This window comes from Lagopus muta, chromosome 6, assembly GCF_023343835.1.
Source record: "Lagopus muta isolate bLagMut1 chromosome 6, bLagMut1 primary, whole genome shotgun sequence".
Lineage (NCBI taxonomy): Eukaryota > Metazoa > Chordata > Aves > Galliformes > Phasianidae > Lagopus > Lagopus muta.
Window position 1 is genome coordinate 27,218,303 of NC_064438.1, and position 27,861 is coordinate 27,246,163.

The window sequence follows — 27,861 nt, forward strand, 5'->3', positions numbered from 1 at the left end:
CTGTGTGGCATTTACTGATCCCATTACTGGCAGTTCCAGGAAAGAACCCTTGAGTCAAGGAGCCTGAAATCACAGAAGTGATCAGACTGCCGCAGTAGGTCTGAAAGACCCTTTGGGCTGCTGAAATGGCTTCCAAAGCTGTTGGTCCTGCCCTGTTTGTTGGCACCATGTTCTGCTAAAAAAGAAAAAAAGAGGACACAGGAAGCACCAACACAAGGTGGGAGAGTCAAGACCTCAATCCAATGTACTAGTAACACTTAGCACTGTACATCACTATACTTACAAACATGAACTAGTAAATCCTCACAACACCCCTGCGAGGTAGGGAAGTATTATGATCCCCAGTGTACAGATGGGGAAACCGAGGCACAGAGAGGCTAAGTGACTTGCCCAAGACCACACAGCAAGGCATTGGCAGAGCTGGTACACGAATGGAGACGTCCCTGTCCCCCACCCTACACAAACCCCACCAGATGATGTTGCCTGTCTGGATACGGGAAACCCACAAGTCCCTTCTAAAAGGAATGCCTGGACTTGTTGCCTATTAATAATTTTTATTTGCCTTTAATGAATTATTTCACAGTTTTTCCCTCATACTGTACACCACACTTTGACAGTCTGTTCAGCCTTCTGTGGTACCCCACAACCTTCTCCTCTGGCACTGGGACAGCTCTGGGGGTATTGTAGGGTGCTCTGTGCTTTCATTAAGAGGATGTCTAGAAACAGTTTCACTGGAACTGGATTGGGAGCACGTGAGCTCTCAATGGAGACTGATAGCACACACTGGAGAAGCAGGCAGGGGGAGCTGATGGTAAAAAGGCATTTGCTGTCCCCTGTGAAATCACCAGTGGTCTCTTGGTTTCTTAGCTCTTCTAAGCTCCATCGATCACTCGAGTAGAAACTGTTTTTCTCCAGCTTGTCTGGTCAGGAAGGAGTTGTCTGGGGGTTGCTTCCCTACAGGTAGTAGCAGTCAGCTTGGGACCAGCGAGGTCCCCTCACATGGCCTCCTCCAGGTGTGTGACACTGTCTTGGAACAAGGCTGGCTGTAGCCATTGTGCTCTCCTGCCATGGGGAAGGGGTATTACTGTGGTTGGCAATGGTAATTGCTGCAGCCATACCCAGCATCTGAGTCTCTTTTTTCAAAACCAAGATTGAATGAAGAGCAAGGGAGAGTGGGTGGATGAGGAGATGGGGATGAGGCAGAGCAAACAAGAAAATCCACCAAATGGGCTTCTGGGAAGGAAATGTTCCCCTTTGGGCACTTCAGCTGAAGCGGCTTCATTTTCACAAGGCTTCTTTCTCTCTCTGGGAACATCTGCTGAGCTTCATCTCTGTCAGCTGGATATATCGTATGACATTGGTATCTGCAGGGAAAGAGCACACACATACATGTAGAGAGGTTACAACTTCCTGTGAAAGACAAACACACCACACCTCTCATCTGTGGTGCATCTCCTGTTCCTGGGCTCCGGCACTGCCTGCAGGAAGAGCTCCAGTGGGAAGGGGCTCTGAACCAAACCCTCAAACCAAACAGGCATAGAAACATTGTTTTATCTGTGTAGAGAGCTGTGAGATCCCTGTGCAAGTGGTAAGTTATCTTTTTCCTTGCAGTATTTCGTTGCGCAAGCACAGTGCATACAACAAAGTTTTGCCATTCACTCAAGGCACAGGTTAATTTGCACAAGCATGTCTCCAAAAACACTTCATGCTTCTGCAGCCAAGGTCACTCCTATCTCCAATCACATTGATTTACTATCACAAGAGCCTGGCATCCACATAGGAGCAAATGGTGTGTGATATCAGAAGCAAGCAAGCATAAAAAATAACTGCTTTCACTTATGTATTAATTTAAAAATGCTCTTTGCTCACAGCTATACTCAGAGGGCCAACCAGGGCCAGCTTTGTCCATTTTAAGTTATTGCAGCTTCAGAAATCAATCTGAAGCACAGCGCATCTGCTCTGCCCACAGTGAGAGAGAGATCTCATCTCTTCCTCATCCAAACAGCAACATGCCCCACATCAGCTGGGAAAGGAGAAGTGCTTGAGCTTCCAAAGAGATGAGCACATTACTGGTATCGTGCCAGTTGCTAGCAAGTGCAGGTATTGCACCCACTGAAGGAGTTGTGGGTGCAAAGTTTCCTTTAAAATTGAGAGGTGGACCCCTCTATTGTGCCCCTCAGCTCAAGTGGAGGCCATGGGAGGTGGTTCAGTCTCTCTTTACACAAGCTCTCCGCATGCTGCAGCAATGCTGTTGTGACTTTCCAAGCCACCTCTGGTGAGGTGGGGCTCTGGGCTAAGCCTTCTGCAGGCTTACCAGCATCACCCAAGTCAGTTCAGGGGATAGAATTCAGTGATTTAGCTACCTGTCCCATTCAGGGAACCTTAGCGAAGCAAGGAGTTCTGCTGTCACTTGTGTTAGATAAGGAGCAGCAGCACTCCATACCAACCTAATCAATTTTAAAGCAGCCTTTTAAAAAGAGCAGAATTAATTTCAGTTGCATAGCTTCCAGAAGTGGAGCAGTTCAGCTAAAGGGGTGGTCCTGAGCATCTGGCCTCCCTTTACTCTGCCTGCTCTTCCCTTCTAGCACCTGATAGCTTATCACAAAGGTAACCATCCTCTTTGTTGGGCTGCTCAGAGGCTAGCACAGCTTCACTCACCCAGAAGATTGCAACAGGCATAGAGAGCCATGGGCAAAATAAGGTGCAGCTGACAGGGGGCGGGAGAAAGTCTAATTGCAAGATAGCTAAAAAAAAAATCTGGCAGGTGGAGACGTGTTTTGTTTTTCCTTTGAGAGCTATTGCTTTGCTAGAGAGGAGTAATGAGTAGTACTTTGCTTGTGGGAAAAAAATGGAGCCTTGTCTTTTCCTTTAAATAATACTGTGCTACTCTAGCTCCATATGCAGTCTTTCAAAACTAAAAGTTAATGAGCAGAGGGTTTTGGTGCTTCTCAGTGAGGAAGTATAGTGTAAGTAACAGGTAAGGGCAGTCTGGGACTGGTCAGGCCATGCTGAAAGATGGTGATGCTGCAGGAGGAGTGTATCTCATGACTCTCAGGCTGTTCCTATGGCTTTTTTGCTTTGTTGCTTCTCCCTGTAGCTTTGGGGCTGGTCATGTGCCACTGGGGCAGGTGCTGTGGCCTAGACTTTTGCTCCCAGGATCGGAGTCCTGAGCATTAAAGCCAACTCCTGTGTAGCATGGGAAGCTGGTCTGGTGTACAGGCCCTCTGGCCAGAGCACTGTGTCTGGTGTTCTCAGGCCAACCCATGGTCCCTTTGCATCCCTGGCCAGTGGTCACCTTGATGGTGTGACCAGATGGAAGGGAAGAAGTTGAACACAGCTTAAAGATAAGGTGTATGTGAAGTCTGTTACATCAAAGTTCAGCTTTGTGATGTACGGTTTCTGGGCACCGGTTTATGGAAGGGTGTTCTGCACAGCTTAGCAGTGGCTTTCTTCTCTGTTTCCAAGCAGTTTCTTAGTAAGAACTGTTATACAGTAATCTTGTACTGTTTCATTCTGCTTTTGTATGTTTTTCTTTTTGTTTGGAGGTAGCATAAGAAATCAGAACCAACCCAGCCCTCGCTATTGGTGGACAATAAACAGCTATAAGGGATCTACTATGCTGACAGACCTGTAAAACCATCTACTAATTCTTCTTTGCCATTTAAAATTGCCCCCACTGCAGAGACTGACTGTTATTTCTCCCAAAAACAGTCCTATTAGAGAGAGAAGGGGGGAAAAAAAGGCAGAACATGACTGTAATGAGTCATGTGCTTTACCAGCAAGCTTGGTGAAACCTCAGACAAAAGAAATGATCACATTTTGCAGATGGAGACACTGAAAGTGGAGACTCTGAGTTACTCCAGGTCACATAATAACACTTCTTGATAGCATCACCTGGTTCCTACTGCTGTAACAGCCACATCCATTCTTACTTAAAGAAGTATTCATTTCTTTCCCTCGAATACCCTGCAAGTTCTCAATAATCATAAATAAAACAGTGCAACAATGACCTCAGATAGTCTGACAGTAAAAGGGAAGAGTCTGATGTTGAAGGCCAGGACTGTTTTTTGTATATGTTAAGCGTCTTTGGGGACAGTTTCTGTTATGTCTCTGCAGCAAGTAGTGGCATTTGAAGCTGTTGCTGTTGAATACATTAGTTTTTCTTTCAGGAAGGGATACCAAATAAATAGTATTCCTGAGAGGGGAAAAAAAAGAACAACAATACAGATTTTAAAAAGTGTTCCAGCTAGAAAGGCTTTTTCACATCTGAGCCTATCTTAACCTTGAGGTTCTGATAAACTTCTTATTTTCCTCTGTTTTTCTTTAAACAGGCTTCCCTATTTGCTGGTTCTGGCATGGGCTGAAAGCAGAAGGGCACACTGTAAATAGGCTAAACTGAGCTTTTAAGCACATTTGCTCAGCAGTGCGGGGTGCGCAGCTGTGCTGTCAGATTGCCCAGAGCCTGGGGCCAAGCATGGCAGATGGGACTGGGTGCCTGTACAGGAGGTGGAAGGGGAGTGGGATCCCAGTGCTCCTCCAGGACACTGTTGCTGCAGGAGCCCAGCAGGACCAGGACAATGCACGCAGTCAGCTCTGACTACCTCTGTTGCCTCCTCTAGCTCAAGGCACACCAGCACCACTGTACTCACTCCTATTCCACACCCAGCTTTCACTCTGTGCTCACAGGTGTGGGAGGGAGCTGCTGTCTGGGGTTTTCCTTGCACGTGGCTTCTGTTTGACTTTCTTGTGGTCCTTTAATTTTCCTCCAAGTCTTGCAAAATTTATTTCTTTTCACCAAAATGGTTTGAACAACTGTGTTTTTTATCTCAGTATCAGGTGGTCTTTGAAAAATAAAAGCACTATCTCTGCACTGTGGCCCTCTGCCTCCTTCTAATTTCAGGTAGGTAGACATACAGATGGCTGGGCTGACTAGCTTAGGCTGCTTGGGTATATAATCACTTTGCTTTCCAAATTAATTATTTTGGTTTTGGATGTGTGGATGACAGATACTTGAACAAATACGAGACTGATTTCACAGCACAAGTTGAAGCATCCCAATGAATGCTTTTAGAGTTAATGTCTGTCTGAGCAGATGCTGCTCCTCTATAGAGGAGCTGGGAGGCATAGTTGTTGGGACTGCAAATAGTCTTCTGGTTTTGCTAAACTGAAAAAGTTTGTTCTCATATTCATAAAACGTTTTGGTTGGGATGAATTCTTCCCTATCCTGCTTCTGCACAAAGATGGCATTCCAGCAGCACTGGTACCTTCCAGCCTGTGCTGTAGCCTCTGCAGTAGCCCACAGCTAATGTCTTTAGACACTCACTGCAAACTTGCTGCCCAAGGGGAGAATCCTTGAAGTAAGGCTAAGGATAAAGTGAGTTGTGTCCATCCCTGTGGAAATCAATAAAATCAGATAGGGACTTAGTCTTGTGAAAAGAAATGCAAAGGAACTCGATGTAAAGTCACGTTCCTCCTTCCCATACCTGTTGGCTGGCGGGATCTTGCCTCTTTCAAGTAGTAGAGTGCCTTGTTGTAGTCACCCAGGTGGTAAAATGCAACTCCCGACCGGTAGAGTGCCTTGAAGTTCTCGCCTTCTTTCTGCAGCACCTTCAGGCAGTACTCCTTGACACGCTCATAGTTCACCAGCTCGGCCTGGAGCAGGCAGGCTGCAGGGCAAGGGGAGAGAGAGAGCAGGAAGTGTTACTGCTGCATTTCTGCTCCTGCAGTCTGCACAGGCAAAAAGAGTAGCCTAGGTGAGGGCAGTGACTCAGACTCGTGATTCAGAAAGGGTGCAGTCATACACATTGTTTGCCAAATCCAATTGTTCGCCATTTAAATACCAATGCTTCTATTTTTGCAATTTCAGACCGATTAAATTGTTTGTTCTGGGGTTTCAGGGGGAGAGCAAGAACATAAACGTCCCCCTGGAGCCAGAGCTCCACGTGATCTTGTGGTAGTGACTGACTTAGCCTGGAGTAGAATCATTTCTCATTTGAGGAATGAGGCTTGGAACAGTACAGAAAAGGAGGTCAAAAAATAATTATCTGACAAGAGGGAGAAAAAGGAACTAAATTAGATTAGGTATTGGTCTTAGCGGTTCAAGGATGCTGAATTTATAATGTATTGTCTTTTATGCAGGAGGTCTTATATAGTGTTTTTCTGTAGGAATCAATGAGGGGCCCTGCTCTGTTGGAGTGTGCTGTTAGTAAAGCTGTACACCTGGAGCTATAATGCAGGGAAAAAATGTGCTAGGCTGCGTGCTTTTTGCTAAGTACTGCAACAGAGGTTCAGCACAAGAGGTCAGTTCTCCTGACTTCCTAAAGGAAAGGCAAACAATGGTGAGGAAACAGCCTGCTGAGGGCTCAGTGCTGAAGGGCAATTGCTGCAGAAATCCCAAGGAGCCGAGGAAAATCCCCACAGTGAGTTTCACACAACTAGGGGGTGATCCCAGGGACATGCTTTACAGATGGCATGCTGATTGCCACTCTGGGCTTACTCTAGTGCTCACTCTAGGCTCAGCTTCTTTTGGCTTACTGGGCATTAAGATGGTCTCAGGGAGCACCAATGAGAACAGGACACACTGAAGCCACACATCTACAGGAAATGAAGAAAGTTATGTCCACAAGCTCTTCTGGTGCTATAACCCAAGGCAAGTTTGGGAATGACACAATCTGTGGAGGAAGAGAAGGGGAGGGAAGGCAGGATGCTGCTGCAAGGATCAGTTCAGAGGCTGGCAATGTGAAGTGCCAGGCCATGGGGAGAAATTTCCCCTAACAGGTGGTGTTACTCAGTGCCTCTCTGGCAAGGAGAGGCACCGCTCCTGGAAATCCAAGTCATCACTGTTCACAGTCACCAACAAACAGCCAGACTTCATTTTTTGCATAGTAACTGTGGCTGAAATAATTCAATGCTAGATCAGAAAAATGACACAGTTCTCCCTTCTGCTGCACCCCTTAAGTAAGCCCTGCGCCTTCTCTGTAACTCACTTTATATTCCATGGACAGGAGAGTGGCCTAGATGATCTCCAGAGATTCATTCCAGCCTTGATTAGTCTGAGCCTATCATCAGTTAATGTGGATGGAATGCTCTCCTAACCCAAGTATACATTTGAGGTTTAAATAGCTTGAGGTTTAAATAGCTAACTGGAAATGATTATAAACAACCTTTTACCTGTAGAGAGTCTATGGTACAGATGCACTGAGCAAGAAGTGCTAAACTTGCCCCATTGCTGGTCTGTTTGGCCAAGTGGCACATTATTTACTAGTTAGATCTCTGTCCCATTTGCTTTAGTGATGGACTTTCAATGTACTTTAGAACTTCCTGACACTGAAGTGCATAGGTATTAGAAAAGCATCTGACTGCTTGCTAATGATTGCCAGTTTAAAAAAAAACAAACAAGCATACCTTTCTAAAAGCTTGGTAGCATTTCCTTATCTGGAATTTGTCCCTTCCTATTTGTCAAACATTGATTTTTCTCACTCTATTTCTAATGGAGCTTGAAATGACTGTGCTTTATTCTCCTTTATTTTTTTTGAAGCTATTAAAAAAAAAAAGTGTAAATTTACTGCTGGCTTCGCAGCCCTGGAAACTGGATTGCTTTGTTTGTCTGCTGCCCAGTGGCATGTGCAGCAGTGGCAGCAGCTTTCTGCACACTGCCAATCCAGTCTTTCACGTCCTGGGAAACTGCCTTGTAGAGCAACTAGATAGGGGATTTCAGTCCGTTTGTTTACTACTTGGTATTTCCAGCTATCATCATAGAAGTTACTCTGAAGATGACAGGCAGATGGACAATGCACATTAACTCAGTAATTCTATATTGGACTTGCTGCATGGATTAGTTCAAAAGAAAACTACCCAAATCCTGCTAATTGATAAGCTGAAATGTGCTTCCGGAGATCTAGCTGGGTTCTTTCTGTGGCTCGTGTTCACAGTAAAGATTCTGCAAGCCAGTGTTAGTAACTATGCATATGGCTGGGAAAAGTCATTACCACATGGCTAGCAGGAGAGATGCGTGTTTATCGGAACAAAATGAGCAGATGGGTGTGCAGGAAGCTGTTATGCTGGAGGAGATGGCCATTTGGAGCACCAACGTTGGAAGTGGCTGTTGTAAATGAACCTGGAGGGAGAACCTCGCTTATAAATATTTAGAGGTGCGTGCTTTTAGCTCTTGTGCACTGAAATGACCTTAATGGATTGTGATTCAATGCAAATATTGAGTCTGTTAGTAGTTCGGCTTTCAAAAATGGAAGACACATGGCACCCTTGTATTCCCGCATAATTCAGTCAGGGGAGAATTGTTTTGAAAATGTCATTTTCCTAAACAGACGTGCATTTCTAGCTAGAAGTGTTTGTTTACCACATAAAACACATCTTCACTCTCCTTCCCTGTTCTTAATAGGCCCCCCAGTGAATCCTTCTGAGGAACAGAGCTCACTTACAGACTGCATCAAGAAAGGTTTATCTGGCTCCTTCTGCTTTCTTGAAAGTGAATGGGCTTGGTCCCACACAGCACCGTCTCTGGTAGCAATTTGGCAATTAGAAAGGTGCCCTTCACGGGCAGATGCAAACCCACAGTCGTAGTCACTCAGTTTCTGTGGGTCTCATCACTGTAAAGCAGCATCAGTTGAGCTCACAGCTCAGAAGTTAGGCTACTAGAAATTATGTTTCACTTCCTCTCTGTATGATTAGTTCATCATACTTGATACAATTCTCAATTTGGTACCTGATTTATCAAGTCAGCTTGATCAACAGTTAACTCCTAATTTCTAAAACTATGTGAACCTAAGGAGATTTAATAAAACCAGTTGCAGTGTGTTTTACTTTGGGCTGGTGCAATCCCATGTGTGTGTGCAGACTGGGAGCAGCCTTGTGGAGAAGGACACTAGGGATTCTGATAGATGAAAAGCTTGATGCAAGCCAGCAGTATGCACTTGCAGCCCAGAAGGCCAACAGTATTGTCAGATGCATCAAAAGAAGGGTTGTTTATAGGGTGAGGGAGGGAGTTGTCCCCCTCTGTTCTGCCTTTTTGAGGAGTACTATGTCAAGGTGCGGCGACCCCAACACAAAAGAGATGCGCAGCTGTTGGAGTGAGTCCAGAGGAGGGCCACAAATATGGTCATGGAGCACCTCTCCTACAAAGACAGGCTGAGGCAGTTGGGATTGTTCAGCCTGGAGAAGAGAAGGCTGCAGGGAGACCTCGTCATGATATTCCAGTACTTGAAGAGAATCACAGAATCCTAGAAGAGAGCTTGTAAGTGGGAGGGAGGCTGACCTGTACATTGCCTGATAGTGACAGGACAAGGAGAAACTGTTTTAAACTAAAAGAAGGGATTTTTAGATGAGATATTATGAGGACTTTTTTTTTCCTCAGTGTGGTGAGGCACTGGAACAGGTTGCTCAGAGAAGCTGTGCCCCATCCCTGAAGGTGTTGAAGGCCAGGTTGGATGGGAGCCTGGGCAGCCTGGGCTGGTAGGTGACAGCCCTGTCCACGGCAGGGGGTTCTTTAGCTTTAACTCCTAACCACCGACTTTTGTTATACCTTTGTCTGCTACACTGTACAGCTTGTGTTTTCTACTTGCATCAGTACACAGAAACTGATAAATTCACTCCATCTTCTCTTTGATAGCCTGCATAAAGAACAGTCTGGAGCTGCTTGCTAAAGCAAAACCAAACAAAGCTTTTCTCAGCTTATCACTGTTCTCTGAGCCTTCAAAGTGAAGTTCAAGTGAAAATGCTCTTGGTTAGCATGTCATCAGAGAAACCTCTTCTACTTGCAAACCTCTGCAGGTTATGCAGATAGTTTTGTTTGACCCAAACTTTTGACTTCTAATTTTGGCTAAGCCAAGAACTAGGTCTGCAAGTGAGATGTATGGGTTTTAATGTGGAGATTTTGAACAATATGAAAAGCCTTGTGTACCTGGAAAGTTTTGCCAAGGGATAAATCCGCATGCCAGAACATTCCTCCAGCCAGTTTTATCCCAGTGGCCAAATTCCTGCTGCAAGTAAGGCTCAAGACCTATCCATGTTACAGAAAAGTAAGCCAAATGACTGTGCAGTGCTAGCATATCCCTACCCTGTGGCACGCTCCTTCAGTTCAGTGCATTGTGTTACTCAAAACAGGAATTCCATTTACAGCTTTTCCAGGGAATGAAAATGATTTGGCCCTTCAGGAATGTCTCGGCTTTCAATTCATATTTCACAAAGTCCAGCCCTGTCTGCAGTTTGCTGGTACCACTGCCTTAGATTGATTGCTTCCATTGTAGATGAAAATCACCTACAACTTTGTTGCTCTTGTAGGTTTTTGTACTAAAATATTCCACATGTAATGTCTGCTTTTGGGAAATGTCAGCCAAAACTGTTTAGGTATTTTTGAAAAGCAGATTAGGGAAACACATCTTATTTTTCCCTTGTTAAAGGTCTCTGGTGACTGTCTCTCTGGATTTGTCTCATGTCCTCTCATCATTTGGCTTTGCAATCTGAAATCTGGCAGATATCATTTGTGTCAAGCAGGTGCCTTCTGTTATGCCTGGGGTATCGTGGAGCTGGCCAACCAATAACTTTCTGAAAATAAAACCAAAAGAGTACAGCTTTATTGTACTCAGAGGTGCCTTAGATTTTGGTACCCAAATTTTTTAATATTTTGTCGACCTTGGACACAATCCAGTCTAGGAAAAAGTAGGGATTTGGCAACTTAGAGAGCAGGAAACATTATCAGTGAGCCAATAAGAGACGAAAGAATTGCAGAAAGTGGAAACTAAACAGAGATAAACTGTCTTACTTAGGACAAAGGCAGAAAGACTGATGCTGGTGAGGCAAGGAGGCAGAGGCTGAGGGCTGTGAGGGGCCAGAGGAAAAACTGCTGGGGTGGAGAAAGGGGTGTACGGGTGGGTAAGTGAACTCTGCTGAGGAGGAAAAGGCTGGGCACAGAAATGGAGGTAAGTTTGAGACAAGGTGCTGAGGATATAAAGGCACAGGACAAGATAGCCTGGGTACCAGGAGCAGCATTTACATCGCTGTAATTCAGGCACAGGTGATTAGTCTCCCTCCTCTAGCACACAGATTACGCACCTTTGCATTCTTGCTCTGAATCATCTTTTTCTGTTCTCTGTCCTTGCTGAGGGAAACTATTCTGCAGTGCCTGAACTCTGGCCTTTGCAAATATCCCCTGGAGACAAGAGCAGGTGTCCTATGGCAGAGCTAATAGTTCTGTGGATGAACCACTATCAGACACCCACACGAGAAATCTGAATCCAAATGACTTGTTTTCCTCTCCTTAGACTAAAAATCTAGGGAAACTGAGATCTGACTTCTGAAAAACAAACCAAACCAAACAAAAAAAAACACTGACAGTGTATTTCGTTCACTTTGGTGAGTTTACGATGAAGCAAGCAAGACAAATGACTGCTCTACAATATTCACTGATTCAAAACAAACTAACAAAAAAACCAAACCAGCAAGTATCAATTGGGCTGGCTGCAGAGCAGAGAAAGTAGCTAACTGACCCATTACTGCTCGAGCTTGACATGGACATTTCTTCTTTACTGCATTTATTCTTGATTTTACCACTGGAGTTTAACAGCCTAAGCGTGGATTATTACGTCTTAGCAAGTGCTAGCTATTGCAACCACTACAAACTCAATGTGTATTTCACAAACTCACAGTGTCGTTCCCAGAAATAACCATGATTAAACTCTGCAAAATACTTTACTTTCTGACATGATCTCACCCTAAGTATAGCAGCCAACAAGTCACTTAAAATCTGTTTAAATCACAGAGAGATGGAACATATTCTTGTTCTATTTTAGAAAACAAGCGATTGATGCTTCAATATAACCACTTCAGGGTTGTGTTCTGACATATGGTTAAGACCTTGATGTATCATTGAGCAGGTTTTGTCTTCCTATCGCGTACAGAACTTGAATAGGGAAGACTATGAGAGTCTCATAGTACTTCCCTTACTTCAAAAGGCTCGGCATCTTGGCGATGCTCTTCCTCAGAAAAACATGACAGTGATAAGCCTTGGTTTGATTTGTGTTTAAGAAGAAAAAATATTGGAATATAACTAGAGAAAAACCAGATTAAAAAAAGAAACAAATATGTTTTGTAACAGACAGCAATCTTCTAACTGTGCCACTGATGGATGTATCCATCTTTGTGTGTGGCAGTCTGTGTAACCATTGTTCATAGAAGTACATGGCTGTGTCCACTGGAGGAATTAAAGAGGATACTGTTACTAAATAACACTGAAAATTTCAGCCATGTGTTAGTAATTTAGATTATAATTAAATTCTAACATTGGGTAACATGTCTTTCATAAGGTGATGTATTGTAAAGGGTTAAATGTAAAGGGTTATCTGAGATTGATGGTAACCTTGGGGTTAAGCTACTGTAATTTCAGAGTGCAGCCCAATAAGATCTTGACTGATCTAGATTGCTGGACCATTTTGATCCAGACTTCTCTGAAATTTAAGTAAGTGATCTTGAAGGTGAAGCTGCACAAGCAACGTGGATGGCACAGCCCCAATCTCTAACCTGTGTAAAACTTCTGATCCTGACTGGCATGAAAGATGTATGATGTGAGGGAATGTATGAAAGCTATGCTGAGAGAACAGAGCAGGCTGTTTGGCATCCATATTCACACCAAGCCCGTGTGAGCTTTGCCATTCAAGAATGCAACCCAGTGTTCCTCCAAAGAGGATATTTAGCGGCATCTTTTTCAGAGAGAAATGTTGCATACAGTTTCACTACAGGGCTGAGATGCTAATTAGAATCCACAGTTTCCAGACAATCTCTTCCATTAAATATTTCTCTTTTCTCTATCGTCCAAGCTTGCAAACAAAGAGGATTTTCTGGCTTCTCACCAATAAGAAACTAATTATAGACAGCTTGATAATGTCTGGCAGTAATCTGATCAGCTGACTCCTAGTTCCTGAACACCCTTCATGGGGTGAGAAGGGAATACAAGAATGACAGTACAACTTTACAGCTTATGGTTCTCATTTATTCATCTCCAGGTACCACAAAGCCCTAAATATACCTGTATGTTTCTTCTTGCAGAGAAATGTGTGGATAATTAAAATCCAAACCATATGACAGGCTGTTTCTCTCTGCAGGGAGGGATTCATGCTAAATGATCGACAAATGTTTGGAGAGCCCAAAGAGTCGCCTCTTCCAAGCTGCCTTCCTCTTCTTAGCCTGACTCTCAACTCATAGACAGGTGCCAATTGTTCCTTCCCATTCTGCTTTCTTGACCACGCTTTCCTTTCAACACAGAGCCTGGTTTTCTTCAGTTCTCTGCTGCTCCTGAGTACATCCTACCTCTTCCAGGAGAAGGACCAGTATAAGAGTACATCCAGTATAGAGACCTTTGTGACTAAAGAATGTTCCCACCATCATACACACTAATAGGCATCTAGCAGCTCTCAAAGGAGCTGCTAAGTCTGGTGCATCAGGATTTTTGTGGCTAGCAGCCCACCCTAGGCCTCTGCCTACCGCCATCCCTTCTAGGGGCTTGGAAAGCACAGAGCTGACGACTAGGAGATAAGTAACAGCTAATGTGAGCTGTCAGAACAAATCAGTTTAATTTCAGTCTGTGATAGGGTGATCAATCTTGAAGATAAAGGAGAAACAGTGGATGTTACACATCTTGGCTTTTACACTAGTCAAATGGCAAATTCTAGTGACATTTTCTTAAGCAAAGTGAAGGAGAGCCATCTAAATGAATACACTTAATTTTGTTACTGAAGAGGAAGGCAATATTTAGTAGGGTTCTGCACTGATCTGTCCTAGATCCTAGATCATGGTATTTGGTATTTTCAATAAAAATATAAATGACAGACTGCAGAATGCCTTGTGAATTTTCAGATAACACCAAGATGTGAGAAGATGCTGGGGTGTATTGGAAGGCAGGGCTACAAGTCCAATGCGTCCCCACAGACTGGAGCAGTGTCAGAACAAAAACAAGATGCAATCTGGAAGGGGCTGGTGAAAGGTGATAAAATTAGGCAGAAAACAAAACATCCCACACTGGGATGGGGGAAAGCAACTGTTTGAAGGACAGTTCTGCAGAAACTGATCTGGGGGGTGACCCACATCACATCAGTCAACAAGGCAATACCATTAATGAAAAAAAATGCAAACCACCATGTGTAAGAAGTTTGCAAGAAAAATGAGTAACGTGTTTAATTCTGGGTAACAGTCTTGCAAGAAAATGTGGATATGAACTGCAGGAGGACACCAGTAATAATAACTGGTACAGAAGAGACAGAGTACAAGACATAAAGAAGACAGTGAAGGAAAGCAGTCTTAGAATGTTCGCATGTATAAGAAGAAAAAAGCCCTGTCATGTGAAGCAGGTTGTAACCAGGATACAATCAGTTCTTCTTGTATTCAAGAAGAAGAGGGCTTACATTTTAGCAGGAAAGATTCTTTCTGGGAAGAATTTCCCAGTACTGAAAAGATACACATTTTAATAGACTGCTCAGAGAAGTTGTGGAGGATCTTAGCTTTGGAAGTGTGTAAGAACAGTTTGTATAAAAGTTACCTGGAATATGCATTACCTGTACCTTTCCACCATGCTTGAGCATGGATTTCTGTCCAGTTCTGTAATCAGGTTACTGATTGTGCTGTCACACTTGGAGCACAAACTTGCTTCTCCCAATGGCCATCATGTAGCCCACTCATTCAGAAGGTTCTATGGAAGGAGGTTGCTGTGACACCTTCCAAGCTAGACTTTTGAATACATAAGCACTTCGTAACAGCAGGCATTAATGACTTCTGCCTTTGATGTGTTTTGGGTTAAAGTTCCTATATCTGACTTTTTGAATTTTCAAGAAAGCTTCAGAAATGTTCATTACTTCAAAATGATTCTTAAGTTACTTCTGAAATACTTCTGAAATTTGTGGTAATTTATGTGGGTTTTTTTTGTTTGTTTGTTTGTTTGTTTTTTGGTTTTTTTTGGTCACAGATCCAGTGGTACAATACAAGCCTTTGGGAAGCAAAGAATTTCTGACAACTTTTCATCTGATCCTCATAGCTTCTTTTTTGAAACGAGTATTTTGACCTACCTGTTCCTGTAGTTACTAGTCCTTCAAATTAACACCACTGATTTCCTGAAAATTCCTAGCTGGTAGTAGTTAAAACTAGATGTCAAGCAAACAAGGAGTGTTTTCTGAAGCCAAAATCTATGCCCAGTTGTGAATCAGGAAATCCTTATTCAACCAGAACAGAGATCATCTTCATATTGCATCTTCTAATCTCCTTGCCTTTGATTTTCCCAGCCAGGAGATGTAGGAGCAAGATCCTAGAAGACCATTGGTGGGACAAGAACTTCAATCAGCTTTTGCTGCCTAGACAAGAGCTTCAGTCAGCTTTTAACGCCTGGATCACTTTATTCTATAATCTCTGTAAGTACTTCCTTCTCCTGCAGCCACATGAGGAGAGATGGGAATCCCTTGTTTGTTTTTGCCAGGGCTGTTATTGTTGATCTGCCCAGCTAAATTCCCTGGAGGTTCCCTTCACTCTGACTTTATATTTATCTAGTAATCCTTGACCTGTCTCTGTCTTTTAGAATCAGGACTCATCTAGTCCAGTTTAGTCCAGTCAACATGATTTTAGATATGTCTGACCTTCAGTTCTGCTGTTTGAGTTGCTATTTATTTCACCACTCCTTCCTTGTTTGTTTTTCCATGTATTTCACCTTGCATTGCTTTACTCTCTCCCTGCTGTGTGGTCTTTATATCCTTTCTTCCTTTGGCCTTCTGTTGATATTGCCACCCACTGGAGGAATCTGGTCTCTTGGGTGTTTTCACAAGGGAAAAGTAAACACGATTTTATCAGATATCAGCAATATCAGACAGTGACAACCATCTGATGAGTGCCTGCAGTTCAACAGCTGTCCGGCTCTAACATGTGCAATCAGATGTTTTACAACTGTTAAGAGTAAACTATAAGAACTACTACGTAATGAAATTAAGACCTTAGTAGAAAGAGCTTCTGTCAACCCCACTGAGGCAAGGAGGATATTTCTTTAAATAGGGAGAATCTATGAAGGGACTGATAGATCTTGAGACACCTTCTCTGCTGCAGGGCAAAGCTTCCATTGCTAGGTGTGGTTTGCTGAATAAACAGCTGACAGCAGGGGTGTGAAATGCAGCTGGTGCAGCTTGAAGGCTCTCAAATGAGGTTGCTGACAATTGCACATGCCACAGCTGCCTCAGGCTCAGCTTACTGTGGCACAATTAATTTGGGCTGAGAGCTAATGCTCCATCCGTGCCATAGCAGGGCTGGGAGATGTGGCTGCACAACACCTGTGTGCTGTGCCCTGTGGTGCTGAGCCACAGCTCACCTTACCTCCCAGGACATGGAGAAACAGACAATTGCAGAATCTGCTAAGGAAGGGCTGGGAAGCAGGCTGTCTGAGGCCACTACCTTTTTGTCTCCAGACCATTTATGCAGGCCACTCTGGAAGTAATGACTCCTATTTATTTCCAAGGAAGCTACAACAAATACAGAGAGCACAATAACACTGTTTGATAAAGTAAATTCTATGAAATAGAATATGCTATGAAACACTATTTTTCAATGTAGTCACTACTGTTACCTATGAATTTTTGCCACTGATGGACAAGAACCTGCATGCTGTGCTCATAAAAACCTCCATCACTGGAATGACCCACTGTTTTACAGCTGGTATGATGGCATCATGGCTAGGAAAATGTTTCTGTTCCCATGTGAGCATATGTGGGACCCACCTGGTGCAACCCTTGAGATATTCCAATGCTGTCAGCATCATTTCCAATGCACTGAAGCAGATATTCAGCTCTGTACACAGTTCCCTAACCATAATCTGCCAATTCATGTAGATGAGCTGATTGAGACACTCTATATTTCATGGTGTGACAGCTGTGAATGGCCATCCGGAACGTGTCTTATCTTTTGCTGTCACCACTTCTGAAATGCACCAGTGCTCACACTCACTGTTTGGTCTCCATAAATGTTCAGGAAGCATCAAGTCAGTGGGTGCCATTTTTTCCACATGGAGGAACTCAATGACACACCTTTGCTTCATCCGCACTTCCATGTCAGTTGCTGTTTTGTCAGACTGCCCCTCTGCTGCCATCTGTCACACGGCAACAACATGTCATGGAATACTGGAGGGAGGCTTCAACCTCTACTACCATTCCACCAACATCCACTTCTGACATCATAGGCCAACATAATAAAATAGAAGGCATTACTTCTGGAGCAGCCTTCATACAATTGATAGAGATGGATCATTTTTGTTTTTTATTTTTAATTTTATCCCTCCTGAGCTCTCCCTAGCTGAGAAAACTTACTGGCAAGAAGGAGAGGTTGAAGGGGGAGGAACATTTCCTTCATTAAAATAATAACCCAATCACGTGTGTAGCCCAAAGCCTTTGCATTTTAGTGAGGTTCCGAAACAGAAAGCAGTCTTTATGGCCTCTGAGGGAGGGATGGGGAGAACAAGAACAGATACAGTAAGAGGCAGAGGATGCCCAAGTCAGCTGTTTTCTAACTAAGTGAAGAGTGAGAGGTAAAAATCAAAGCTCTGAAAACTTTATTTTCCTTAAAATTGCACTGAACAAATGTACAAAGAAAAGTGTTTGTGAGCACAGCTGGCTCTGTCAGATCTGTGCCACCTGACTGGGCTCTGCCTGCCAACGCAAGCTGAGGTTAAGCTTCACCTTTCTGTGTGGTTGGGCCTGTAGTGTCCTCATCTCCTCCTTGCCCTCTGTTTATACTGCATGTAAACGTACTACATTTGAGATAACTGCCACTCTATCAAAGCCAGCTAGGTGACAGGTTGGAAAGTTACTAAGGCCAACCACAGCAAATGTGCTTGCTTATGACTCATTTCCTTTGGAAATCAGGCTGAAAATGAATAAACTAAAGAGTAGAGTGATGATTCAGTGCATTATTTGCTTGAGAAAGCCAGGGTTTGAACTATGCAGGAGCACTGGCTGGTGTTCTAATCAGATGTCTGCTCTTTAATATAAGTAGTAGCAAAGTGCTTCAGATAAAGATCCCAGATTGTTCCCAAACTTGTCATAATCCATGCCTGAGCAATGCACTGCTGGCAGTGGAAGAATGAGGTAGAGTGTGTCTGTTCAGAAGTGTATGCAGGGCAACTTCCACCCCAAGTAAGGGGCTTGTTTTCAGACACCACATCACTGTACTAAGCCAGGCCAGTAATCCACTTCTCTGTCCTGACCGTGTACCGTTTTGATTTTGCTAGGAGATATGAGGATATACTGAGAACTATATGATGGCTAACCAAGTTGATGTGGGTTCTGCTGACATGCATATAGGTCTGTTAATAGAGGTCACTAGTGGAATGCCTCAGGAATTCATTTCATAATTGAGCCTTTGTGCTTTTGTGGGAGTGCTCTACTGACACTGTGAAGTCGGAAGGTATTGTAAAAAGGATGATGATGTCGTATGAAAAGACCCACGTGACCTGGTGGATGGTGTTAAGTTTATTTGGGATGGAGATCGGTAATACAAAACTTAAAATCATGCTGTTTGGACTTAAGGCAAGAATTTCTGCTTGAATTTGTGAGCTCGTGAGGTGGAAACAGCTAAAGAGGAAAAGGATGTGAATATGCTCCCTGGTCACAGGATGACTGAGTCATTTATGTGACACGGACATAGAAAGGGAAATTAAAATCTCAGGAGTTTATTCACAAATCCAAACCATTTAGCAGTGGTTGTCAAGCATGAAAATGTAATATTTGCTGTACAGTTTTTAGCCTATCTAATATAGCATCGCATGTTCTGATTAGTTCTGTGTCTAAGCCTTCTTTTCTAACCTTATTCGGTTCTTTAGCTCCACGATACCTTCTGGCACTGTGCTTCAAGTTAATCAGCCTTGAGTTTAAAAATTTATTCCATATTCATCTATTAAATTAATTTACCCTCCACCCCATGAGCAAAAATTCTGATCTGCCACAGCCTGAGCCCTACCACAATAGACAGAGGTCATATTAAGGAAAGTGAGTGTATTTTCTTTGTGCTTCCAGTATAGGTGAGGATCTTACGCTGCTCTGGTTTCTTTGCAACACGAATGCACTACTGCATCTTGAGCAATTAATCACTGCAAATCATTTAAGAGGCCAGTAATCTGGGATTTGAATTATGCTAGCATTAAAAAAATATGGTGACTGAAGAAGAAGTTGAGGCTTAATGCACTGTGCTGTTTGATGAGAGAATCATTGCTAGAGGCATGGGATGGAGGATCTCATTTATTCATCTGGAAATAAGAGACAAAAAAAAAAAAAAAGGAGCTGTGGCAGAGCAATAGGTATAGCTAGTGCTGACTTATGACAATTATCCTACAATAAGAGACTCCCTTTTCTCACAGTTCTGCTTTTGCAAGATTAACTGATGGCCTCCCCAAGGAGTTCACTTTTGGGAGAGGCTACAGTTTTTGCAAGGAGCCCACCTATTACCTAAAAGAATGGAAGAAACACAGGTCTTCCTGTTGACTGCCTCTCTGGGAGCAGGAGGAGGAATGCTAATTTTCACAGCTTCTTCTCTGCAGTTTGCTGAAAGATTGTTCTGTATATCATGAAGATGCTTTTCCTGTCAGGGTGAATTAGTGGGTTAGATGGTGACTGTAGGGATAGCACAGCACACTGGAGGTAGAAGTTGGTTAGTCACGCCAGCTCAGAAATAGCCGAAGGAAGTGCTAAGGGTCTAACATAAATTTTCAAGTCCAGACACCTCCTCTGCCTTGAATTTGCTTTCAGGAGTAAATTTCTTCTCCCACACACCGCACTGGGGAGTGTGCAGAACAAGGATATACAGGCACTTACTTTCTGCTCTCCCCTCCATCTGCTTCAGGTAGCAGCAAACAGTTCTGCTGCTTGGAGTAAATAGCAAAGTCTTTCAATCTGGACCTAAGATAAATGTATCAAGCTGAGCTAAGCTAAGTCTATGCACGTCAAGCTGAACTTACAGATATATGAGGCAGGTAGTAAATCTCCACTGCCGTGTGATCAGGTTCTACCAAGTGGGCCTTCATCCCTCTTACTTTACAGAGCAAAATGACTTCTGGCAAGGTAGATACCTCACTTGAGTTTCCTCAAGTAGGAAATGAGCCATTTAGACCCTGATGCGGCCAGGTCAGCGTAACACTAGGGGCATGAAGACTGACAGTTGTAATCAGGGCATTACAGGAGCTTCAGAATCAAAATCTGATGAAAACTAGTTTGGTGGCTCTTCGCTGGCTGCTCCTTTCCAGCAGCTCCTAGGAAACTAGATCGACGGCTTGATTAGCAGAGTTTTGCTGCTGCCACTCCGATATGAAAGGAGGTGCTGCTGCCGTTGATGCAGAACAATCTTCATGACAGCCCCCTAAACTGGCAGCAAGGAAACGCAACAGACAGTGCTCCTGTTAAAGTAAGAAAGAGAATGCAGAGCAGTGGTGAGAAAAGTACTTGCTTTAGTAAGGCTGAGGTTTTACCTGTCAAAAATGGATGTACTGGAGAAGGTCTCACAGCAGAGATGGGATTTAAAGGGAGCCAGGAAAGGAGAAAAGGTCTGACCTGAACTAATATACCACAGGTAAAATCAGCTTTGAGGAATCAAGTGCATCAAGATGCTGTGGGGCAGAATCTGTGAACACAAAGGGCAAGAGAGTCTCACTGGCAAGATAGGGACAGTGCCTGGAAAGGGACACAGCTTTGTCTGTGGGGTCAAAAAGTGTGTTGTAACCAGGAGGGCGAGCAGAAGGACACAAGTGGGAAGGGCATCGACTGCGTGAGCAGCCCCGACTCCGGAGCTGAGAAACGTGATGGGAGAACTGGGTACACGGGACAAAGCCAAGGAGAAGCAGATGGTGCTATCCAGTCTGTAAGCCTCAGGGTGATGGTGTGTCAAGAATTTCACAGTGAGGAGAATAGAGTGTATTTTGAAGTAAAGATCATGACATTAGCTGTTGCCTATGGATAATAACAGATGAGCTCTGGCACATCAAGCTATGACAGATAAAATCATCGCTCCCAGCTGTCCCTTCTGCCATGGGTTATTTGTAGAGAGAAAACGTGACTGTGCCTAATTCACTTCATGAATTGTCTCAGGATTATTTCCAGCATGGTCCTGATCTCAGAATGGTTATGCTGAGGTAGGACCTCTCTGCTCCAGCCCCACCTTCCGAAGCTGCCAAGCACAACACAGCTGCCTGGGCAGGTGTACAGGAGCAGGGCCAGCCATATGCCTTCCTCCCTCCTCCCCACCTCATGTGAGCCTGCCCCAGCTGAAGCTACCTCCGGCAATTCCAGCGATGCTTCCAGAAACTGCATCGACTCTAGTGTCTTTGTTAAAGAAAAAAGGAATAGAAATGCTCCACGCCACCACAAGATTTACCTGCATTCATCTATCAATGTCTTATGTTTACTGTTTTCCATCCAAGATGCGGTACAGAAATGAACAAAAGGAGACAGATTCCAGAGCAGCTGTTAGTGACAAGTTCTTAGTTAATGATAGTTAATATTGACTCTCCTTCAAAACATTTTTAACCCTCAGTTTCAGTCACTGGTATGGTTATTGGAGTAAGCTGAAATCAAGATTAATAAACAGATATATATATTCTATAATATACAGATACATTTCTTCTATATCACAATTTCTCACCTGCAAAGTAAGAGAACATAGAAGAAAATAAATAGCCAATAAATTTTCTTAAAACTTTGTTATGTAGTTCCTCTTTCTTAAATTTTGTTTCCTCAGTTTCACACAGTTTTGCATGCTATTTTCTGTACAATGGCACAGCGTCAGGAAGAAAGTGGGACCTGGCAACACTTAGACCTCCAATTTTATTTATACCCTTTTCTTTTGCTATTTCTTTCCTTAAAGCAGTCTCTTTTATTGGGTGTTAGAGCTCATCTTAAAATCCTAATATGAAATCTTCTGATGACCCTCCATACTTGGAGCATCAGTCATTCTGCTCACAGAACACCGATGGGGATGTGCTGCTGAACTGATAAGCATTTCTAGAAGAACGACTGAAGAAGCAAGTCTGGAGTTGTGTTAGAAATTTCTGGGTCTCAGCTCAACTGAACAGGAGGAAAAGAAGGATGCTCTACCTGCTGAACCATTGAAAGGTGGCCCAGCTCCCAGGAAAGAAGGTAACCATAGAGCTCATGGATGTATCTAGCAATAGTTTGGGACCCAGCTTTGGTTTTCACATGAGGCTTTACTGAACCACCTGAACCATCTCCAGAGCATCACTGATAGAAATGTGGCAAGGAGGAAGAGGCTGTGACTCACGGCAACTCACCGTGGGACTCTTGCAGGAGGAAATTCCAGGACAGCATTTCAGAAGAGAATGGAGTAAAACTGGGAAGAGGTGCTACTACAGACTTCACAGAAAGCATACCAACACACACCTCAAGGAGGAGAGCAATTGGTAGTCTTTAGATAAACAAATTAACCACTGCTCTGTGTTCCAGAAAAAGCTCTGTGGTTCTTTGATGCCTTCTGCTTCACCTCCTACGATGAGCTGCAGTTAACCTTGGACCCATCTCAGCTCACCAGAACTGCAGCTCCTCAGGGCAGTCTAGCATAGGGCTCTGTACTTTAACAACACCTTGCTTCAGGCAATCAGGTGATGAGATCAGATGAGATGGGACAAGGCAACTGGGCATCTGGTAGAAGCAGCTGCAAAAACACCTGCCACCACCACAGCCTCAAGTTTTGAAAAGGCTTGGGAAGAAGAGTGATGTATAGAGAGTAAAATGTGTCTCCTGCCTCAGCAAGAGAGGTGCTATCAGACATATTCAGATTTGAGAGTAGTTCCCATCCCACTCTTTCAATGAATACAAAACTCTTCCCTGAGCAGGGAGAATTTTGTTCTCCAAAATAAAAGGGAATAGGTAAATACAGAGGATTTGCACAGACTAATTCATGGCAGTGGCTTCAAATCTCACTTATTTAAATACATGTTGGGGTTTGGGCCTATCACTAAAATGCCTCACAGTCACTTGTATTCATTCTCTGCTTTGATTGCACCTATGTGGAACAAGGAATGTGCCAGGCCTGTACAACAGACGTTCCCATTGCTTTGGTTGGGCAGATGCATCTAAACTAAAAGTGTCAGGAAACTCCCACCTCAGTGAAAATGCAACCACATCCTCTCACATTTGCTGCTCTCTCTTCTTCCTACTGCATGGCATCCTTACCAAGTGGTTGGGTTTTTTGTTTTGTTTTGTTGATGTAGCATGTAAAAAACCTTCACATCCAGCAATGTGCCCTGGTAGAGTCTGTACTTGTTAGCTGCTATATACTGGAGTGGGATTTTAGTAGAGGTTCCTTTTGAGGAGTCTTAGTGGGTGGTCAGCGTGGACAAGTTTTAGCATCTTTTCTCATACACAGTTCTATTTTCACTTGGATTAAGGCCTCTTGTCTCAGAGACTACTCTCTCAAGGCCGTACTTGCTGTCCAGGCTGAGACCCAACCTGGATGGCTCTGCTTTGTAATACTCTGCAGCTACGTGTGCTCTCTTGACTGGACTCCTGTACTAAAATAAGCGTACTTCAATGCAGATTTAATTGACATTCATGTAATTAACAAAGCCTTCCAGCACTCCCAAGAGGTCATCAATGCAGATGTATACACTGAGGTTCAAAGAATGGAAGTTTGGTGAAGCTAATACAACTGGTCAGCACAGAGAGGCGGAATGGAACGTTCACATCTCCCAGCATCACTCCTCGTCCTTCATTCTGTCTCTGGTTCTGCTTTTCCTGCCAAGATTAGCTCCAGTATTTCTGCATGCCTGGGAGAACCAACAAAGGTTTCCTTATCACACTGCAATGTTCCCTCACGACAAAGCTTAAAACTATGCTTACTCTGTGCATTTTGCTGCTTTGGAAGAACAGGGACTTACACCTCTCTGCAGAGATCCTTTTGGGCAGATCCTCTGAAGCCTTCGGGCTGTAACGCTGGAATGAATTATTGCTGCATTTAATGGAGATAGTGGTTGCATTTGTAGCAGGTAGATGCTCTCTACCTACTTGTGGTTCAAAAGGCATTTTAGCTTCAACTACGCACAAGATGTTATATGAGTGGAAAGGAGACTGGGACATGAGTGGTATTTGGCCAGCTTGTTTTTCTGCAGGCATTGTTCCTACATTCATTTTTATTTTCAAAGAATACAAACCACTGACTTGGGAAAACTCGGTTGAATGCACCACCAGGACTGGATCGTGGTTCCTGTTCTTTATTTTTCAAATGGGCTGAGAGAAGCAAAAAGAGGTCAACTGACTTCCTCAAGGTCAGAGACCATCACTGAGTCATAAAGAAATGACTGTTTGCCTCACAGCCCTGCATTCATTCTGCAAGGCTGTGCACTGTTAGTAGGATTTTTCTTTGCCTACCATAGTGATTTCTGGGAGCTCTGACCATGCTGCTGCCCTTCTGTCTGGTAACATTTATCAGACGGACATAGGGCAAAATGAAGGGCTCTCAGCTGGGTTGTGCAAATGAGGGGTGAGTCTCTTTCAGGTGAAACTCCTGGGGCTAGCCATGTGGCCCAGCTCATAGCTTTGTGAAGGAAATGTGAGCAGTACTACTGATGGCCAGCAGTGAAAATCCTAGGCCAGCAATTTACATAAATCACAGGAATTTACAAACCAGCAGGTTTTGCAATCCTGTGTGATGGGCTTAAACAGTTTAGTTTTGGGGGTGTCACATAGCTTCGCAAGCAGAAACTTGAGAAAATACACCAAATGTTTTGGGGCTTTGATTAAAGGCAAGATTGAGCTGCCCTGCCCTGCAATATGGGAACTGCCTGTTGAAGGTGCTCTGCGTGAATCTGTGACTTTACATTCTGCAAAGCAATACATGCACTGACAACAGTTTACTGTTGGCCCACATAAAATACAAACCAACCCCGATTGTACTCTTTGTGGGCACAACCTTCACCCATCCAATTCTCCCAAATCCCCTCAGGGTGTGTATTTCTCACCCGCTTACTTGGCTAAGTGGCTAAGTGCATTATAACCATAGCTAATGTGTTCTTCTGTCTGGCTCTAAGTAAGCAATTAGGTGTGCACATCTATATTTACCATGCAAAACATCCCTGACAGGTGAATGTGTGCTGGGCCGCGTGGAAACAACAACGCAAAACCAAAGTGGGCTTCCTAACTGCTGAGCTTGGAGAGTGAGCGGAGGTGCTGAAGAAACTCGATAGTAAGGACATTCAGATGACAGCTGCTAATGCTATCGGGTACAAATCAGAGCTAAGTGAAAAACTGCCTTCTCTAGAATTAACATGCATGGCTGTTATGCTCTCTGCACTATGCAATGCAGATTTATTTATTTTAAAAACAGCTCGAGGCACCCAGTCAGTGCTCAGAAGCAGAACGCCCTGCGTCTCCTCTCTTCCCCACATCCAATAACCCCAACTGCTGCTCCAAAAGGCACTGGTGCTGGAGCTCACTGTGCAGCGGATCCGCTGGCTCCTGCTGCACCACTCCCTTACAGAATACAGCCCCGCTGCTGCACCTCGTGAGGTTTCTATTAGGAAGGTGTACTAACTATTATGACAGATCTGGAGGAGCTCCCTCCCACCCCTCTCCTTCTCTTCAGACACTAATTCACAGATCCCCCTGCTAAGTGGGAGCTCAGGGGCTGTGCTGGGAGGAGCAGCACTGCATTTTGTTCAGCTGCACGCTCTCCTCTCCAACAAGAGCACTTCCTTCAGGCAGCGCAGCACACCCTGCTCAGCGTTTCCAGGACAAATTCTCTCTCTCTGCTCTCCGCTCTCTGCTGTCCATCTACCGAAAACAAATAATGCTGTGAGCAAAAGGGCACCTTGACCTGCTGCCATGTTACCCCAGGGAAAACGCTGCCTGCACCTCCAGGGTTAACTGTTGTCATCTCTTCTTGTGTTCACACCAGTTAAATTTAGGTGAAATCTGTTCTAAATCTCGGCTAAAGATGGAGCAGGTTTCTCACGTCAGAATGCTACCACTGACAGAATCAAATACAACCAGCACTGAAAAAAATTCCCTGCAGAAACCAGAAACAGCAAATAAATGGACAACGACCATCCTGCAGGAGGACCCCGCAGGCACTGTGCACACCTCCAGCGAGCAGAACTTGTGCGTGCAGCAAAGTGCCGCTGGGGTAAGCCCAGCCCTTCTGCCGTGTCCCCGCTGTGCCTCGGCACTGACAGCAGGCAGAGGTGTTCCTGGGAGTACATCTGCAAACCCACAAACACTCCATGCGGAATTGTTCGTAGTATGATGGGCTCTGGATAACTAACTCCACTCATCTCAACAAGCCCTGCCACATACAATGGGTTTTAATAAGCCGGTGAACAGAAATTCTGTGAGGCAAAATTACAGCTGTGCAATTACGCTATCACTCTGGAATCTCACCTGCCTCTCCCTCCTCGCGATTTCAACAGGCTTTTGAAGGAAGAATATCTGGAAATGTGATAAATGGGGGCTAAATTGTGCCCCCCTGCTACATTCCAAAATGCACGCTGAGCATAACAGATTGGCATGGATTAGACAGGAGAAGGTTCTGGCTTGATGTTTCAAACCCGGTTTGCTTTATTCTGCCTCTTTTTTTAGCCCTGGACAACAGGAACCAAAGCTCGCCAAGTGTCTAGAAAGCCAGGAGCCAGGCGGCGGTGACAGCTGACACACCAGTGTCCTGATTTCGCCATTTTTTCCCCAAGGATATAAAGGGTAGTGAGTGACCCTTCATCCTTCTGAAAACAGCACAGCTTTATCAGTTTTGTCATTTTGCGCACCTCACCTAGGTTACGAACCTTTCCTACCCTCTATGTATGTAGCTACAAGTTTTTGTTTTAGGGATGCTTTCGGGCTTGGAAAGAAAGCATCCATGTGCTTCCTGGGAGCAGAAACGGGTGCAGCTCCTCAGCGGGGACTTCAGAACCAGAGCTCAAAGTGCGCCGATCCCCGGCCCTCCCCTCCATCTTCCCGCAGCACCTCTCCCGAGCAGATGGGAGGGATGAGCCCACGTCTGCTGGCCGCAGCTGCGACTGGCGCCTAGCGAAAAGCCAGCGCTATATTTGCTTTCAACTTTTATAGCTAAGGGGCCAGAAAACGCCTTTGGTACCCAGCGCTATTCGGAGCTACTGCAGCAGCACCCGATGCCTTCCCCTGCTTTGCCTCGGTCGCGGTGAGGGAGGCTCCCCGCTGTGCCGCCGCTTACAGGACCGGCTTTGCGCTGCGGCGGGGGAACCGGACCGGAGGACGCCCGCGGCTGCGGGGCAGCGGCGCACCGCCTCGGCTCGGTTCCGCGCTCCGGGCGCCACTCTCCCAATGCCGGGGCCTGCGGCAGCCCGGGGAGGGCCGGGGGGGCCGTGAGCAGCGCCCAGCTGCCGAACTCGCGCTGAAAGCGCGGCGGGGCCGGGGCACGACACGGGGGAAGGGACGCGCGGCCGGGGGTCCCGGTGCCCCGCTCCCCGCTGACCTGCCAGGCTGTTGTAGCAGTCGATCTCGATGGCCTCCACCGCCTGCCGCTGCTCCTCGCTCAGCCCGCCCGCGGCGGCGTTGGCAGGGCGCTGCCCGCCCGGCTCCTGGCTCAGCAGCAGCGCCTTGAGCTCCAGCAGGGCGCGGTGGTACTTGCCGATGGCCTCCCGGAATTTCTTGTCCTTGTAGCACTGCGCCCCTTCGCTCTTGAAATCCAGCGCCCGCCCGATCAGCTCGCCCGGCTCCGCGCCGCCCGCCGCCGCCGCCCGCGGCTGGCTGCCCCCCGCGGGGCCGTGCCCATCGCCCGCCCCGCGGCCGCCGGCGTTCAGCTTCCCCGCCGCCGGGCTCGCCCTCTCCATGGCCGCGGCGCCGCCGCCTCCCGCGCCGCCCTACG

General features: G+C 45.1%; 1 protein-coding gene across 1 annotated transcript; it reads right to left on the bottom strand.

Annotated features, from left to right (window-relative positions):
• Window positions 1-3: 3 nt before the first annotated feature.
• TTC9 (tetratricopeptide repeat domain 9) lies at window positions 4-27,826 on the bottom strand. Its single transcript, XM_048949104.1, has 3 exons — window positions 27,469-27,826; window positions 5,484-5,666; window positions 4-1,364 (listed from the first exon to the last, which is right to left on the bottom strand). The coding sequence occupies exons 1-3, from the start codon at window positions 27,824-27,826 to the stop codon at window positions 1,285-1,287; spliced, it is 621 nt and encodes a 206-aa protein (XP_048805061.1). The 3' UTR covers window positions 4-1,284.
• Window positions 27,827-27,861: the final 35 nt, after the last annotated feature.